The sequence below is a fragment of the Leuresthes tenuis genome, unplaced genomic scaffold (assembly GCF_036924035.1).
Source record: "Leuresthes tenuis unplaced genomic scaffold, fLeuTen1.0.hap1 SCAF_7, whole genome shotgun sequence".
Lineage (NCBI taxonomy): Eukaryota > Metazoa > Chordata > Actinopteri > Atheriniformes > Atherinopsidae > Leuresthes > Leuresthes tenuis.
The window spans coordinates 971,452-988,606 of NW_027325361.1; the positions used below are offsets into that span (position 1 = coordinate 971,452).

Consider the following 17,155-nt stretch of genomic DNA (forward strand, 5'->3'; position numbering starts at 1 on the left):
TCTGTGATCCTCCTCCTTTACTGTTAGCGCTCTGTCTGCAGTCTCTGTCTGCCCGGATAGTCTTAAAGCTGAGCAGAGAGCTGTTAGAGCTGTTCCTGCAGCCAGGTCTCTGCCTGATATTCCTGCTGTGTCCTCATCAGGGCTCCAAGCTCGTCCATTTTATCCACCAGAGGTCTCACATTTCCCCTGATGATCAGGGGAGGAAATGGTTTAAACTTCCTCCTTTTCCTCCATTTTGTTCCTGCTCTGCATCCCAGACGTCTCCTCTTCAACTCATCTTGATTTTGGGGTCTTATTACCATTACTTGGGCTTCGGAAAGCCCAGAAACAACTCCCCTGTTGCCATGGTTACGCATCATAACAGATGTAAAAAAAAGTTTATTTTATTTTAGCAGCGCAGCATCCAAACCAGAAGAGAAAAATATTAAAACAGTCTCCAGCTGCAGCAGCAGGCTGCCACCAGAACATTTATGGGTTGTGTTGATTTATCATGAAAGTAGGTCACGAGTGGCTGAACGATGCTAACAGGTTAGCCTTCTGCTAACTGGAGCTCCAACTGCCATATGAGCAGCTTTTAACCTCTGAGGATGTTTGAGTCTGTTTCTTCTCGTGTTTCAGACATTTTTTCTGCAACTGTTTGACTTTTGCATCGGTTTAAAACTGAAGCCTCTTCCTCCTCCTTCGCCGCCACAGGTGGCGCCTACGAGGTGAAGCAGCACCCGTTCTTCACCGACCTGGACTGGAACAGCCTGCTGAGACAGAAAGCAGAGTTCATCCCGCAGCTGGAGTCCGAGGATGACACCAGTTACTTCGACAGTATGTACTTCCTGCAGATGTTTGACAGCTGTGGTTAACACCGTGATCGATAATCTGTTTGTTTGTGTGTCAGCCCGTTCTGATCGGTACCACCACCTGGATTCAGAGGAGGAAGACGACACCAACGATGACGAACACGTGGAGATACGACAGTTCTCCTCCTGCTCGCCTCGCTTCAGCAAGGTGCAGCTTTCACTCCTCATGCTGCGATCAGCTGATGGTTTAAGTTCATGAGCCAGAATAAACCCTTAAAGAGTCGTGCTTTGTGCAGGTTTACAGCAGCATGGAGCGTCTGTCTCTGCACGAGGAGAAGAGGACTCCTCCTCCCACCAAACGCAGCCTCAGCGAGGAGGGAGGAGATCGCATCGACAGCCTGAGCGGACTCAAGTCCAGAGATCGGTCCTGGCTGGTGGGATCTCCAGAGATGTGAGTGACTGAGACCCTTCTGTTCGATCTTTGAAGCTCTTCCTTGTAAAGTTTGAGCTTCGCTTTCCTTCCTTTCTCCAGCCTGAGGAAGCGCCTTTCAGTTTCTGAGTCGTCCCACACGGAGAGCGACTCGAGTCCTCCTCTGACGGTCAGGAGGCGCTGCTGCTCCGCCATCATCGAGATGCCACGCTTTGCCATCTCTGCCGAAGAGGAGGGAGGCCAAGGTAAAACCAAGCTGTGCTCACCTGTGCTCACCTGTGCTCAGCAGCTTTTTGTACAAACCAGAGGAGGTGGGGGGGGTCACACTGAGGTCAGAGGTTTCCCCTCAGACAAAGCGAAGAATAAGACTTTGTTTCTAATCCATGAAACGTTGCAGTTTACAGTCGCTTTGAGGGCGTTTTAGTCTGCCTTTGTGGCTGTTTTGTGCCTCTTTGTGGCTGTTTTGTGCCTCTTTGTGGCTGTTTTGTGCCTCTTTGTGGTTGTTTTGTGTCTCTTTGTGGCTGTTTTGTGCCTCTTTGTGGCTGTTTTGTGCCTCTTTGTGGCTGTTTTGTGCCTCTTTGTGGCTGTTTTGTGCCTCTTTGTGGCTGTTTTGTGCGTCTTTGTGGTTGTTTTGTGCCTCTTTGTGGCTGTTTTGTGCGTCTTTGTGGTCGTTTTGTGCCTCTTTATGGCTGTTTTGTGCCTCTTTGTGGCTGTTTTGTGCCTCTTTGTGGCTGTTTTGTGCCTCTTTGTGGCTGTTTTGTGCCTCTTTGTGGCTGTTTTGTGCGTCTTTGTGGTCGTTTTGTGCCTCTTTGTGGCTGTTTTGTGCGTCTTTGTGGTCGTTTTGTGCCTCTTTATGGCTGTTTTGTGCCTCTTTGTGGCTGTTTTGTGCCTCTTTGTGGTCGTTTTGTGCCTCTTTGTGGCTGTTTTGTGCCTCTTTGTGGCTGTTTTGTGCGTCTTTGTGGTCGTTTTGTGCCTCTTTATGGCTGTTTTGTGCCTCTTTGTGGCTGTTTTGTGCCTCTTTGTGGCTGTTTTGTGCCTCTTTGTGGCTGTTTTGTGCCTCTTTGTGGCTGTTTTGTGCCTCTTTGTGGTCGTTTTGTGCCTCTTTGTGGTCGTTTTGTGCCTCTTTGTGGCTGTTTTGTGCGTCTTTGTGGTTGTTTTGTGCCTCTTTGTGGCTGTTTTGTGCGTCTTTGTGGTCGTTTTGTGCCTCTTTATGGCTGTTTTGTGCCTCTTTGTGGTCGTTTTGTGCCTCTTTGTGGCTGTTTTGTGCCTCTTTGTGGCTGTTTTGTGCCTCTTTGTGGCTGTTTTGTGCGTCTTTGTGGTTGTTTTGTGCCTCTTTGTGGCTGTTTTGTGCGTCTTTGTGGTCGTTTTGTGCCTCTTTGTGGCTGTTTTGTGCCTCTTTGTGGCTGTTTTGTGCCTCTTTGTGGCTGTTTTGTGCCTCTTTGTGGTTGTTTTGTGCCTCTTTGTGGCCGTTTTGTGCCTCTTTGTGGTCGTTTTGTGCCTCTTTGTGGTCGTTTTGTGCCTCTTTGTGGCTGTTTTGTGCGTCTTTGTGGTCGTTTTGTGCCTCTTTGTGGCTGTTTTGTGCCTCTTTGTGGCTGTTTTGTGCGTCTTTGTGGTCGTTTTGTGCCTCTTTGTGGCCGTTTTGTGCCTCTTTGTGGTCGTTTTGTGCCTCTTTGTGGCTGTTTTGTGCCTCTTTGTGGTTATTTTGTGCCTCTTTGTGGTTATTTTGTGCCTCTTTGTGGCTGTTTTGTGCCTCTTTGTGGTCGTTTTGTGCCTCTTTGTGGCTGTTTTGTGCCTCTTTGTGGTCGTTTTGTGCCTCTTTGTGGCTGTTTTGTGCCTCTTTGTGGCTGTTTTGTGCCTCTTTGTGGTTATTTTGTGCCTCTTTGTGGTTGTTTTGTGCCTCTTTGTGGCTGTTTTGTGCCTCTTTGTGGTCGTTTTGTGCCTCTTTGTGGTCGTTTTGTGCCTCTTTGTGGTCGTTTTGTGCCTCTTTGTGGTCGTTTTGTGCCTCTTTTTGGCTGTTTTGTGCCTCTTTGTGGTCGTTTTGTGCCTCTTTGTGGTCGTTTTGTGCCTCTTTGTGGCTGTTTTGTGCCTCTTTGTGGCTGTTTTGTGCCTCTTTGTGGTCGTTTTGTGCCTCTTTGTGGTCGTTTTGTGCCTCTTTGTGGCTGTTTTGTGCCTCTTTGTGGTCGTTTTGTGCCTCTTTGTGGTTGTTTCTTGTTGTGCTTGTTCTGACGTGGTTAGCTGAAAGGAAAATGTAATTCCAGCTCTGTCGTTGGTCTGTCAGCAGGCAGTCGGAAGAGCCCCAGCCTTCTGGGACTGAGCGCAGTGAGGGGCCCGCGCTGCGAGGAGCTGCCGCTCGCCATCCCGGAGCTCCCGTTGGAACGAGAGCTGAAGCTGGACGAGTCTCCCACCACGCCGAGCTCCACCTCCAGCCAGCTGAGCAAAGCCACGCTCACACGTCAGTGCAGACCATCAACATTCTTAGGAGTTTCCTGCTCGTACTTTACAGAAATCTGGAGAAACTCCATCAGTTCAAACTTATCCTTCAGTTTCTTTCCGTTTCCTTAAACTGTCGTTCCTGCTTCTTTGTTCTCGGCGCAGCGGGCAGCTCGGGTGACGTGTGCGAACGCGCTAACGGCAACAACGGCGCTGCCAGCGGAGGCGCCAAAGCCGCCGCTGAGGACGACTCTCCATCCACCCCGAAGGCCATCAGCGACCTGGCGGCTCGCAGGGCTCGCCATCGCCTGCTGTCTGGAGACGCAGACAAACACACAACCCCGAGCTCCAGGCCGCTCAACAAGGTCATCAAGTCTGCGTCCGCCACCGCGCTGTCGCTGATGATCCCCGCAGGTCGGTGCACGCCACGAAACACAAAGCACGTGTTTAATCTGAGAGTTCAGGAGCCAAAGTTAAACGGCTGAGCTGCAGGAGCATCGATGACTGTTTGCACTTTATTTATAATAGAAGTGGCTCCTTCCTGAGCTGTAATCCATGTTTTTGTGTTTTCTCAAAGCTGTGGGAGGAGTTTTGTGTCCAGATGTTTAGCCGAATGAGCCTTTTATAACCCTTAAATGTGTTTACAGATGCTTTAATAACCCTTAAATGTGTTTACAGATGCTTTAATAACCCTTAAATGTGTTTACAGATGCTTTAATAACCCTTAAATGTGTTTACAGATGCTTTAATAACCCTTAAATGTGTTTACAGATGCTTTAATAACCCTTAAATGTGTTTACAGATGCATTAATAACCCCTAAATGTGTTTACAGATGCTTTAATAACCCTTAAATGTGTTTACAGATGCTTTAATAACCCTTAAATGTGTTTACAGATGCTCTAATAACCCTTAAATGTGTTTACAGATGCTTTAATAACCCTTAAATTATTTTACAGATGCTTTAATAACCCTTAAATGTGTTTACAGATGCTTTAATAACCCTTACATGTGTTTACAGATGCTTTAATAACCCTTAAATGTGTTTACAGATGCTTTAATAACCTTTACAGATGCTTTAATAACCCTTAAATGATTTTACAGACCACCACGCAGCCTCCCCATTGGCCAGCCCCATGTCTCCCCACTCTCTGTCATCCAATCCGTCGTCACGGGACTCGTCTCCGAGCCGCGACCTTTCGCCGGCCGTGAGCAGCGTTAAACCGGCCATCGTCATCCACAGAGCGGGAAAGAAGTACGGCTTCACCCTGAGGGCCATCCGGGTCTACATGGGCGACTCCGACGTCTACACCGTGCATCACATGGTCTGGGTGAGCGCCCGGGACTCCGCTTGTTGGCAGCAGGGGGCGGTCATCAGCAACTCTTCCTCACGTCTTTTCTCTTCCTCTCCCACTTCTCTCTGCTCGCCATCAGCATGTGGAGGAGGGCGGCCCGGCGCACGAGGCGGGGCTCAGGGAGGGCGACCTCATCACCCACGTCAACGGCGAGCCCGTCCACGGTCTGGTTCACACGGAGGTGGTGGAGCTCATCCTGAAGGTTCGTGCATTCTTTGGTTTAAAGAACGTAAAACTGCGACTTTAGAGCCTTTCAGCCTCGTTTCTGTCACATAAAACAAGATGAATGCTCTAAGGTTCGTTTAGTTTAGCTCAGACAAACAAACGCTGTGTTTCATCACTCAGAGCGGCGCCAAAGTGTCCATCTCCGCCACGCCGTTCGAAAACACCTCCATCAAGGTCGGCCCCGCCCGCAAGACGGGCCACAAGTCCAAGATGGCGAGACGCAACAAGAAGACCAAGAGCAAGGAGGGACAGGACAGGTGGGAGCGCCCACGTCAGCGTGCACGTGCAGAGGTTTGGCGAGCGTCTAACGGTGCGTTTCCTGTTGCAGTAAGAAGAGGACGCCGCTGTTCAGGAAGATCACCCGGCAGGTGTCTCTGATCCACACCAGCCGCAGTCTGTCCTCCTTAAACCGCTCGCTGTCGTCGGGGGAGAGCGGCCCCGGCTCACCGACGCACAACCTGTCGCCACGGAGCCCGACGCAGGGCTACAGGTCCACGGCAGACTCCGCCCACTCAGGTGTGACACTCCGTTTAAGGTTTACTGTCAGGAGGACGCTTCGGTCACTCATTCCATCACCAGAGAAGTTTGTGAACCTTAAATCTGGGGCATGTGGGGGGTCACCTGGAGATTAGGTCGTATGACAGTGGTGTTACCGCCCCCACCTGTAGGGGGAGCCAGAGAGTCCGCTCCGAAGTTTAAGCTAATGTCTGAATGTGTTCTTACTTACAGCCAAAACACTGTTTTAGGTTTTATACTTTGGGATTTTATGTTTTTTTATGAGTTCGGAGGTGCTAAATGTTTAATAAAAGCCTGGTTTAGGACTCTTTAGGGTTAGTTCCACCGGCTCTGCAGAGTTCCTCCTTGATGTGTTTTAACTTGAGGTGGATTTCAGAGACATCATCAAGCTCCACGGTCCAACTGATCGTAACGTTTTGGACTTATTTAAGTGAACCCTTCGCCAGTGCTGGTGTTGAAACTATAGAAAGCTGAAACTTAGCCTCTCGGTCTTGGTTATTTTATTTATTATCAGCCTCTCCTACTGCTGACGTGAAGTTTGTCCCCAAAGAATAAAAGATAAAAGTATTTCCTTATAGTGGACACTAGGGGGCAGAGTCCGACGCTTTAATGTTTGACATTAAATCTTTTCCATGACATTTAGTGGATTTAAAACCTGGCATTTGTTAAACCTGCGCCACCTGGTGTTGGAAAGGTGTAACTCCACCAGGTGTTTAGTAAATGCTGCTATTTGGCCGATCTACGCTGGTCCAGAACCAGCTAACGGGGCCCAGCCAGGGACTGGACTCATTCCATCAACACCAGAGAAGTTTGTGAACCTTAAATCTCGGGCATGTGCGGGGTCACCTGGAGATTAGGTCGTATGACAGTGGTGTTACCGCCCCCACCTGTAGGGGGAGCCAGAGAGTCTCGTTTTTTAGCATCCGCTCCGAAGTTTAAGCTAACGTCTGAATGTGTTTTTACTTACAGCCAAAACACTATTTTAGGTTTTATACTTTTGGATTTTATGTTTTTTTATGAGTTTGGAGGTGCTAAATGTTTAATAAAAGCCTGGTTTAGGACTCTTTAGGGTTAGTTCCACCGGCTCTGCAGAGTTCCTCCTTGATGTGTTTTAACTTGAGGTGGATTTCAGAGACATCATCGAGCTCCACGGTCCAACTGATCGTAACGTTTTGGACTTATTTAAGTGAACCCTTCGCCAGTGCTGGTGTTGAAACTATAGAAAGCTGAAACTTAGCCTCTCGGTCTTGGTTATTTTATTTATTATTTATTCTATAAAAGGACAGACAGCCTCTCCAACTGCGGACACTAGGGGGCAGAGTCCGACGCTTTAATGTTTGACATTAAATCTTTTCCATGACATTTAGTGGATTTAAAACCTGCGCCACCTGGTGTTGAAAATGTGTAACTCCACCAGGTGTTTAGTAAATGCTGCTATTTGGCCGATCTACGCTGGTCCAGAACCAGCTAATGGGGCCCAGCCAGGGACCGGACTTAAAACCAGGACCCGACAGCATCTGTTCAGGAATGTTTTAGCTTTTGCTTTTTGACAGATTTGCTCCGATAGGAACCGTGTGACCGATAAATTCTGTATTTCACCCCCAGTTGGAGGGAATTCGTCCCAGAGCAGCTCCCCCAGCTCCAGCGTGCCCAACTCCCCGGCGAGCTCCGGCCACATCCGGCCCAGCTCCCTGCACGGCCTCGCCCCGAAGCTCCAGCGCCAGTACCGCTCCCCTCGCCGCAAGTCTGCCGGCAACATCCCCCTCTCCCCGCTGGCCCGCACGCCGTCCCCCACGCCTCAGAGCAGCTCCCCTCAGCGCTCTCCCTCGCCGCTCCCCAGCCACGCTCTGGGCCAGCCCGCCATGGGTCAGTCCTTCCCCGTGAAGCTCCACTCCTCGCCCCCCCTGGTGAGGCAGATTTCCCGGCCTAAGAGCGCCGAGCCGCCGCGCTCTCCACTGCTGAAGAGGGTGCAGTCGGCCGAGAAGCTCGCCTCCTCGCTGTCCAGCTCCCCCTCATCTCCCGCTGGGATGGGGGCGGCGGCGGACAAGAAGCTGGCGGCGGGGGCGGCGGCGGCGGCGAGCCGCAAACACAGTCTGGACATCTCACATTCCGAGTTTAAGAAGGAGATTCTGCAGCGAGAGCCGAGCTTACAGAGCCTGCAGGTGAACACCCGCCTCCATTTATTCAGCAACCAATCAGGGATCAATAAACAATAAACAGAGTTTCTCTGATTTAGATCATAAAGTTTTAATAAAACTTATTGATCAAATGAATATTTCTGCTTTAATTTTATTTGTTAAACTTTGTGATTTGATTTATTTATTTAAATATAAAACATTAAAATCGTGTTTTTCTCATTTGTTTCTGGGTTTCTCGTCTCCTGCTCTCTGACTCTCAGGAGTCGGCCAGCGAGGGTCTGCTGTCGTCCGCGGGCCGCGGCGTGGAGAAGGGCAGCCTGCAGAAACACTCCTCCTCCTCCAGGAAGTTAGGGCGCCAGGAGGGGGACGCCGCGCTCGGCGCCGTGTCCGGGTCGTTGGGCCTGGCGCCCGGGAAGAGCAAGCTGAAGGACAAGCTGTCGGCCATCCGGCAGGACAGGGCCGAGCGGAGGGAGTCGCTGCAGAAGCAGGACGCCATCCACGAGGTCGACTCATCCGAGGACGAGACGGACGAGGGCTCAGAGGACAGCCAGGACGGGCGCCGCGGGGCGACCTTCACGCCCCCCCCTCTGCTGAGGCCCACCACTGTGAGAACGGGCCCCGGGGGCACGCTGCCCTCCCTCTGCCTGGCGCCCTGCACCCCCCACGCCACCTTCACCCACACCGGGCCCCCTCAGGTCGGCCGGCCCACGGGCGCCGCCCCCGCTGTGCTGAAAGACGGTTCAGCCTCCGAGGACGGCGTTAGACCAGAGAGGAAGGCGCCAGAACCAGGTGGGTCCACAAAGCCCCCCCAGGGTCCGCTTCCTTTCTCCACCCCGGGCAGCGCCTTCATCTCGGTCAGCAAGGACACGTTCCTCAAACCGTATCCGCCTCAAGACTCGAGGGCTCTGAAGGGGAAGAGCGATGAGCGGCGCCAGGACAGCGCCACGGCGCCCCCCCCAGGAGGCGCTTCCAGTTCCCCCGACGCCAGAACCGCCTCAGGTACCACGGACGGCCGGGAGCCCCGCCCCTCCTGCTCCTCGCCGGGCATCCCGAAGGAGAAGAAGGAGGCGGACAACCGGAGGCTCTGCGCAGCGGCGGCGGCGGGTCAGAGCGCCTCGCCTTCAGCCCCCCCGGCTCCGCCCACTGGCAGCGGCGTGGACAAAGTTGTGTCGCAGCTCGCTACGGTGGCAAAGAGCGTCCTGGGTCCGGTGAAACTCGGCCCGTCTGAGGACAAAAGCACCAAGGACCAGAAACCGTGCCGAGGCGGCGCCCCAGAACCCTCTGACCCCCCGACCTCCAAACAGCCGGCTCACCTTTCCCCGAACACCCGGAGAGACTCAGCAGCGCCGCCGTCCTGCCAGGGCGTCCCAGAAAGGCCCGCCTCGGGGGCCGCCGCAGCGCAGCACGCCATCAGCACCAGCCCCCCCGTTTCTGCTGCGTCTGAGCCACAGCATCGGAGGCCCGAGCCACCTGCCGCCGCCGCCACGTCTGCCTCCGCTCAGCAGAGCAACGCCACCAGCAGGAAGACGTAGCAGCATGTACAGAACCCCCCCCCCCCGGCTGGTTTTAGGGTTAAACTCATTGGAACTCTGACTTCAACAGATGTGGCGCTCTGCTCCAGCTGTTCCTGATGTTCCTGTGGTTCTGATTTTAGTCCAACTGAGTTCTTCCTCAAACATGCGAGCGGCTGCAAATAAAACGAACTCCAGCCTGGTTCCTGAACGCATCTGCTGCCTTCAGGTTCATCCAGTCTTCACCGGACAAACGTAAACACGTTAAAGTGCTTTAATCAGCAAAAAAACGGACAGATCCGACTTTCAGCACAGGGCGGCGCCACTTTTCCGACTCCGGAGTCTTAGGTTCGTATTTGTGGATCCGTCACAGTTCCAGATGTGACTTTAATAACCGTAAATTCAATCAGACCCGAGAAAAGTTCGGAGAACCTCAAAAATGAATGAAACTCCAACAGGAAGTTAGCCTCAGCTGAACATTTTCCTCCCGACTCATCGTCCTAACTTCACGAGTTACTGTCCCGCTTCGCGTTAAAGACGCCGTCTCACAGATCGCGTTATTCCAGAATCGATGAACGCTCAAACGTTTGCGGCGTCCCACCAGGCCTTCATTTAGGACCACAGAGGTTTTCCTGAGCGGCTCCAGTAGCTGTTAGCTTTCCAATCCCAGGAAATGTGCGTTTTACCCGTAAATACCCAGCGGATGGTTTCACTTCCTGTAAGTTTCAAAGAAAACGACACGAGTCGTTCGGCTCCTTTTTACTCGAGGAACTCGGAGAGTCCATCGGAGTCGTTTTGTTTGCAGCCTCGGCAGCGGTTTGGTTTGGACCTGCTGGTTCCAGTGAAGTGTAGGTTTCTGTGGATGTGAGAGTTCAATCAAGTCTGTCTTAGACTGTGTGCGTGCGTGCGCACGTGTGCGTGAAGCCTGTTCAGGACGACCTGTGGAAGTGGGCGGAGTCAAATCTCAGCTGGCGTTCGGTTCCGAGTCGGTTGGTTTCGTCCTGACAACCTTTTTTATTTGCTTGGACTTCTCAGAATGGACTTCCTGTCGTCTCCAGGAAGCCGGACGTGCATCTCATTAAGGACGCTGCTGGACTGATGGCGGCGGCCTCCGGGTTCTGTTTACATGCGTCTGTCTGTCTTTGTGGAACTCGTTGCCGAGGCGACCTGTGATCCGAACGTGGCGTGTTCAGAATCGTCAGCAGCTCATGAAACCTGAGTTTGGGACTGGTGTCAGACGTGATGTTGTAGATTATTCGACCACAATGGATGTCATCGATGCACACAGAACGTTTTCCTGCTTCTTTAAAGGAGGAAAACTGCAACAAAAACAAGAATCAACAATCAGAGAGTCGGATTTCAAGCTTTTTAGCTAATTTAGCCGGACGTAGTCACAGTTTTGGTTTGAATCCAGCTCCAATGTGTTAAGAATCCTTGTGGAATCATTTAGATCAAACCTGAAACCAACGAAGCTTCACAGGCAGAATGAATTTTACATTCACTCGTTTACCGATTTAAAAACTGATTTCAGGTGCTTAGAGCTTCAACAATTACTACAATCTGTATCTGAGTGTATGTTGGCTTATAACCTGCAAAGTTTGTTTTATAATTTCAATCATATACTTTTAGGGAAGCGTCTGTATTTACTTTCCATGAGTCAGAGCTCCGTGTTGTTGCCTCAAAACTCCACAAGAAGTCCGTTTTTCTCTGTTTTGTCCTGAATGTTTGGCTCCAAATGGAACCCGTCTGGTCCTAAAACCCTGAAGTTTGCTTCCTGTCAGTTGCTTTCGCACTGAGCTGCAGGTCAGACGGTTTGTGTCTCTTTGACGGCTTCGTGCAGACGGAGCTCCACGTGTTTACGGGTCAGAATCATTTTAACGGGGAGTTTTGAAGCAGCAACAGAAAGAAAAACAGACGAGGGCAGTATTTCCAAACTGTGCGTGTTGTGTTTGTCTTTTCAAAGTGAGGAAGAGGAGGAGGAAGGTTCACCGTAGGGTTAAAGACAGAAAACATTGCTAGAGTAAAACCAGTGCAATATCTTTTTATTTTTTATTGTGGTAAAGCATGTTGTTGTCAATCTTACCTTACAACAATAATAAAGGTTTTTTTATCTACGCGTCGACTCTGATCGGTTTATGTTGCCTTCACTGCTTCACCTTTTATCCTGTTTTAGGATTAGCATCATGTAGCATTTATATAGCGTCATGTAGCATCATATAGTATTCATGTAGCATCATGTAGCCTTGAGATAGCATTTATATAGCATTTATGTAGCCTTGAGATAGCATCATGTAGCATTTATATAGCATCATGTAGCCTTGAGATAGCATCATGTAGCTTTTATATAGCATCATGTAGCATCATATAGCATTTATATAGCATCATGTAGCCTTGAGATAGCATTTATATAGCATTTATGTAGCCTTGAGATAGCATCATGTAGCATTTATATAGCATCATGTAGCCTTGAGATAGCATCATGTAGCTTTTATATAGCATTATGTAGCATCATATAGCATTTATATAGCATCATATAGCTTTCATGTAGCATTTATATAGCATCATGTAGCATTTATATAGCATCATGTAGCCTTAAGATAGCATCATGTTGCATTTATATAGCATTATGTAGCATCATATAGTATCTTATTGCATCATATAGCATTTAAATAGCATCATGTAGCATCATATAGCATCTTATAGAATTTATATAACATCATGTAGCATTTATATAGCATCATATATCATCATGTAGCATTTATATAGCATCATATATCATCATGTAGCATCTTATAGCATCATATATTATTTATATAGCACCATATAGTCCATCGAATGAAAAACATCTGATATGTTCAAGTTTTTATAAGAAAACTGCTGCTAATCGCTCCTCCTGAGATTTTAATGATGTATTTTATTTAGTGAAAATGGTCTCAGCTGGACTTTCAGGGACAGTTTCGTTTTATTCTGAGAATGTGCTTCAAAGTCCCCACAATAAGTTTCTTTTTACTACTAACAAGCAGTAAAAAAATGATAAACTGAGCTCTCCGTTTCAGAGAGTTTGTTCTTCTAATCCTTATTCCAGCTCCACCCTGTTCTGACCAGACTTTGGTCCTTCGGAGCCTCACTCCAGCTAGCTTAAAGCTGCTTTGACCGTAGATTACAGACCTAATGACCGACTCCACGGTCGGATCCTCGTCCCTGAGGTGGAAACCGACAGGAAGACGCTGATGTTACAGGACATCCCGACACACAGTAACTTCAGAACAGCTGTGAGACACAAACCCTTTTTCATCTCTTCAGATCATAATGGAACGGCTTCCTGTGACCTTTGACTTCAGACTGAAGTCTGCCAGATGAGGACATTTCTTCAGTTCATTTAGTTATATTCTGTCCTGTTTATTTCTTTAAATTAATGAGATGAAACGGATGGTTGAGCTTAAATAAGAACTAATACATGGTTACAGGTTGGAACGCTGCCCCTATTTCACATTTTCTCTTGAGCCGAGGTTTAAATGATCTTAAATTATGGATTTTACTTTGGTACATTAGTCTGTCGCCTTCACAGATCGATCAGCTTTCAGTACCTGAAACACGATGTTTTCTTTCAGCCTCAGTTCCATTAAAGCTGGGACACAATAAAATATAAATATAACAAACATTTGGTGGTTTAAATCTCATAAACCAACTTTTTATTTTCACATAAGAACAGAAAAAGTTGAGAGGGAAAAAAAGTAAAAAGAAACAGCTGGAGGAACACCTGTCTTCTTGTTTGTTATTTATTTGAATCACCGGGTAACAGACAGGCGGAGTACACAGGAAGTATGTGAACTATTACTCAAAAGTGTGATTAAAAGTGTATTTCTGGCCTTATAAATAAGGATTAAACACTTCTGGACTTTATTTCATGTTCCACAAAGTGTCGAATGAACCATTTCCACTGCCTCATGTCGAGTTTAATCCTTTTATTACTTCTTTTACCACTTCATTCCGGTTCTTCACTCTCATTCATAGTATTTTTTTGTGTGCAGTATGTTTGTTTAATCATGTTTCTCCAGTTTTAGGCTCTTATATCACACCTTAAAGATTTCACAGTTTCTCACCTCGAACATGCAGAGGATTGAAGTTTTGATGCCGTCTGGATTTGATTATGATGATAATTGGCTTTAACTGCTCTGGATCAACATTTGTTGGGATTTGGCGCTTTATTAAATCACTGAATTGAATATATTATTGTTTTTTTGTCCCAGTGACTGGATAATAATGCATTTAATCTGCATTTTCTCTTTTTACTGGTGACACATTGTCTTGAAACCCTCTGAATTCAATAAACACTCGTTGAAGAAGAAGAGAAGAAGGGACCAGCAGCTCCTTCCTCCTCTCTCATGTGTGATGTTAACCCCCCCGGCTCATGCCGGGTGTTTGATTCCCAGTCATTTGTTCTCATCACGTCCTGCTGCACTTCCACAGAAGTGGCAGTAAATTATCTGTGAACTCATTTTCCCTGCAGTATCCCTAAAGTGGCCTCATCCAGCCTGTTAAGTTGTGCTTTTGCAGCATCAAGCTTCTTGATGGAGCTTCAGATGTTCTGATTGGCTGCTGTGTGAGCGTCCCGTGCCTCGCTCTGTCTCTGCGGGAGATCTCAGCCGCCTTAATGGTCCTGAGAGACAGCTTCAGCCGCGCTTGCAGTGCATTTATCGAGGGTAATGGCTAATCTGTGCACCACTGTGGGGCCGCCACGCTTCGAGGACAAAATGGTGGTAAAATGGAGCTCCATTATCGCTCTTCAACACTCGCATAGCCTGTAAAGATGCTAAAGAAACTCGCTCTCCCGCCACTGGACGGCTGGGGTCAGGGGTCGCGCCGCCTGATTTAAACAGCAGCTACCGCTGCATTCCTGGATAATTGGTCCCCTTCCCTCCTCCCTGCTCTCAATTTCTTCCATCCATCCAGCTGTCCGCGGGGAGCTGTCAGAGGAGGAGGCCTCTTTACCGGAGGTCCTGAGGGGATGCAGGAACACGTGTTGGCGGTGAGGAGCTCTGACAGCGGCGTCCTGCACACAGCAGCAGTGACAGGCGGCCAGGGTGATGAATTGCCCTCGCCGCCTCGCTCTGACACGGCTCTACATGAGCAGGCAAATTCATTCCAGGCTGTGGAGGAGGAGGAAAGAGGAAGGAGAAGGGCAGACAGGGCGGGAGGAAACGAGACCAAATATATTGACTCTGTTGAGGCTCTTAAAGCATCTGATGCCGAAGGATCTTCATCTTCTGAGTGACAGCAGCCTGACATCACGTGTCCGAGGGTCCGAAAAGGGTCGGAAAGTGCAGCCAGAACCCCTGAAAACCTTTAGAAAACATCTTTCCAGGCCTCAGGCTTGACATGAGGAACCTGCCTGTTACCTTTCATGAAGTGCGAAGCTGTTACTGAGGAATAAAATAAATTATTTTCAGCCTGAAGACATTAAAACGGCCGTTTTAATTCAGTTCAATAATACTTTATTAACCCCTCAAAGGATACAGTTTTAAGTAGATAACAAGATGAAATAGAATATAAACCAGCTGACAAACATGGGGAAAATTAAGGTGTGTGTTGTTTCTGTAGCTTAGCAACAACTCAGCTGATGATGTCACACACAGCGTCAGCAGGTAACTCAGGTGAATCCTCCTCCTTTACTGTTAGCGCTCTGTCTGCAGTCTCTGTCTGCCCGGATAGTCTTAAAGCTGAGCAGAGAGCTGTTAGAGTTGTTCCTGCAGCCAGGTCCAGGATTCCACCATCTGTTGTTAACCAGCTCTGTGATCCTCCTCCTTTACTGTTAGCGCTCTGTCTGCAGTCTCTGTCTGCCCGGATAGTCTTAAAGCTGAGCAGAGAGCTGTTAGAGTTGTTCCTGCAGCCAGGTCCAGGATTCCACCATCTGTTGTTAACCAGCTCTGTGATCCTCCTCCTTTACTGTTAGCGCTCTGTCTGCAGTCTCTGTCTGCCCGGATAGTCTTAAAGCTGAGCAGAGAGCTGTTAGAGTTGTTCCTGCAGCCAGGTCTCTGCCTGATATTCCTGCTGTGTCCTCATCAGGGCTCCAAGCTCGTCCATTTTATCCTCCAGAGATCTCACATTTCCCCTGATGATTAAAGGAAGAAATGCTTTAAACTTCCTCCTCCTTTTCCTCCATTTTGCTCCTGCTCTGCATCCCAGACGTCTCCTCTTCAACTCATCTGGATTTGGGGTCTTATTGCAGGCAAAGCTCAGTTAGCTGCTCCACCAGGGTAACAGCTTTCCTGTTGCCGTGGTTACGCACCATAACAGATGGGAGGAGTTGCCAACAGAAGTCCTTCCAGCAGCAAAATTGTTTCAGAAAAAATGTTCAATTAAAAATCTAAAGATGCACAGAAAGAGCTGCCACCAGGGGGCGCATTTCTGGAATTTTTAGTTTAGAAAGTTTTTAAAGGTTTAAAAAGTGTTTAAGAGTCTTTAAAAGTATTTAAAAATGATCCAGACACTGAATTACTGGATTGTGTTGGAGAGACTGAACCTTTGGTGGAAGCTGCTTTTATACCCAATCCTGACACCCTCACCTGTCAGCAGGTAACCTGCTGCTTGGAGAAGCTCCAGAAGCTGTTGCTGTAGATTCTATAAACTTTCTGTCTTTCTTTGGCTCCAGAACAGCTTTCACTGAGTGATGCTGCAGCAGAATCTACTTTTGGTTCAGTTTTCAGTGAAAACACAGTGAAAAAAATCTGTTAAAGGTTCAAATTAACGAGCAAATTATATAAAAATATTTAATAAAAGATTAAAATATTTACTTCTTCTGGAAAGTAGGTTTTTAATAAAACAAAAACTGTTGATTAGATACTGAAAGTAACAGATATAGATATTTGCCATCATCACACTGCAACTTTAAATCCTAAAGAATGAGAAGTGAAACCATCTTTATCTCAGAAATATTAAAACAGACGCATCTGGATCCGATTTTATCTGAACGGCAGGGACTCAGATCTTTATAGAGGTGCTTTATGAAGAATTAACGGACTGATTTTAAGCCTTAAAATAAGAGCAGTAAGACTGCAGGAGCTGCTGAAACTGGACCACATTCAGTCTTTATTCTCTTTGTCCACAACAGGCAGCATATATCTGCATTAACGATGGGGTTTCCTGCATTTGGCAGCCGGGACCTTTTCTGTATGTAAATGAAGGTGCAGAAGCAGGAACAGATGGATGAAGAGTGGCTGAGATTCATCATTGTTCACTGCATTCAGTAAATAGCAGTTTTGCTGTTTGTACGAACAGTTCCTGCTCAGGCTTTGATAAATGAGGCTCAGAGTTTTTCTGTGCTGTTTTCACTCGTTCACGATGAAACTAAATCGCACAAAGTCACCGAACTAACAGCGCTTCACTTCCACGACGTCCCGAGGACTTCATACTTCTTCACAGAGCGGTTTGTTCATTTTAGTGAATGATAAATGGGAGCTGAGGACTGATTTTCATCCATCTTTTAATTTCGGTACATTCAAACGAAGACTTAAGAAGAAAATAATCTGTATTTGATCTATTTATCATGTGAGATTTCAACTAAAAACAACTTATAAGAAAGAGCAAAAAAAGCTTCAGGAATACGAGAATAAGCTTTGGATTTTTCTATAAAATCAATTCCTTCACTCAAACTGTTAAAACTGCTTTATCCTTCTTATTTATTCATGTCTGAACAGGTTTCAAGCATAAACTTCTTCATTTTAACTTTTTTGAGAAAGAACCAGACGTTTGGATTTCAGA

At 47.8% G+C, this 17,155-nt stretch overlaps 1 protein-coding gene across 4 annotated transcripts in view; it reads left to right on the forward strand.

The window, feature by feature from the left end:
• mast2 (microtubule associated serine/threonine kinase 2) overlaps window positions 1-11,508 on the forward strand; it is a 154,701-nt gene extending 143,193 nt beyond the window's left edge. For 3 of the 4 annotated variants that reach the window (XM_072388825.1, XM_072388826.1, XM_072388828.1), the window contains 12 exons: window positions 694-816; window positions 890-999; window positions 1,088-1,242; window positions 1,324-1,466; window positions 3,500-3,673; window positions 3,817-4,065; window positions 4,754-4,980; window positions 5,084-5,206; window positions 5,350-5,486; window positions 5,558-5,745; window positions 7,351-7,907; window positions 8,144-11,508. In XM_072388825.1, the coding sequence (XP_072244926.1) occupies window positions 694-816; window positions 890-999; window positions 1,088-1,242; window positions 1,324-1,466; window positions 3,500-3,673; window positions 3,817-4,065; window positions 4,754-4,980; window positions 5,084-5,206; window positions 5,350-5,486; window positions 5,558-5,745; window positions 7,351-7,907; window positions 8,144-9,415 (3,458 nt within the window). In that variant the 3' untranslated portion in view covers window positions 9,416-11,508. The remainder of the gene's footprint in view (window positions 1-693; window positions 817-889; window positions 1,000-1,087; window positions 1,243-1,323; window positions 1,467-3,499; window positions 3,674-3,816; window positions 4,066-4,753; window positions 4,981-5,083; window positions 5,207-5,349; window positions 5,487-5,557; window positions 5,746-7,350; window positions 7,908-8,143) is intronic. The other variant, XM_072388827.1, reaches the window with a different exon arrangement.
• Window positions 11,509-17,155: the final 5,647 nt, after the last annotated feature.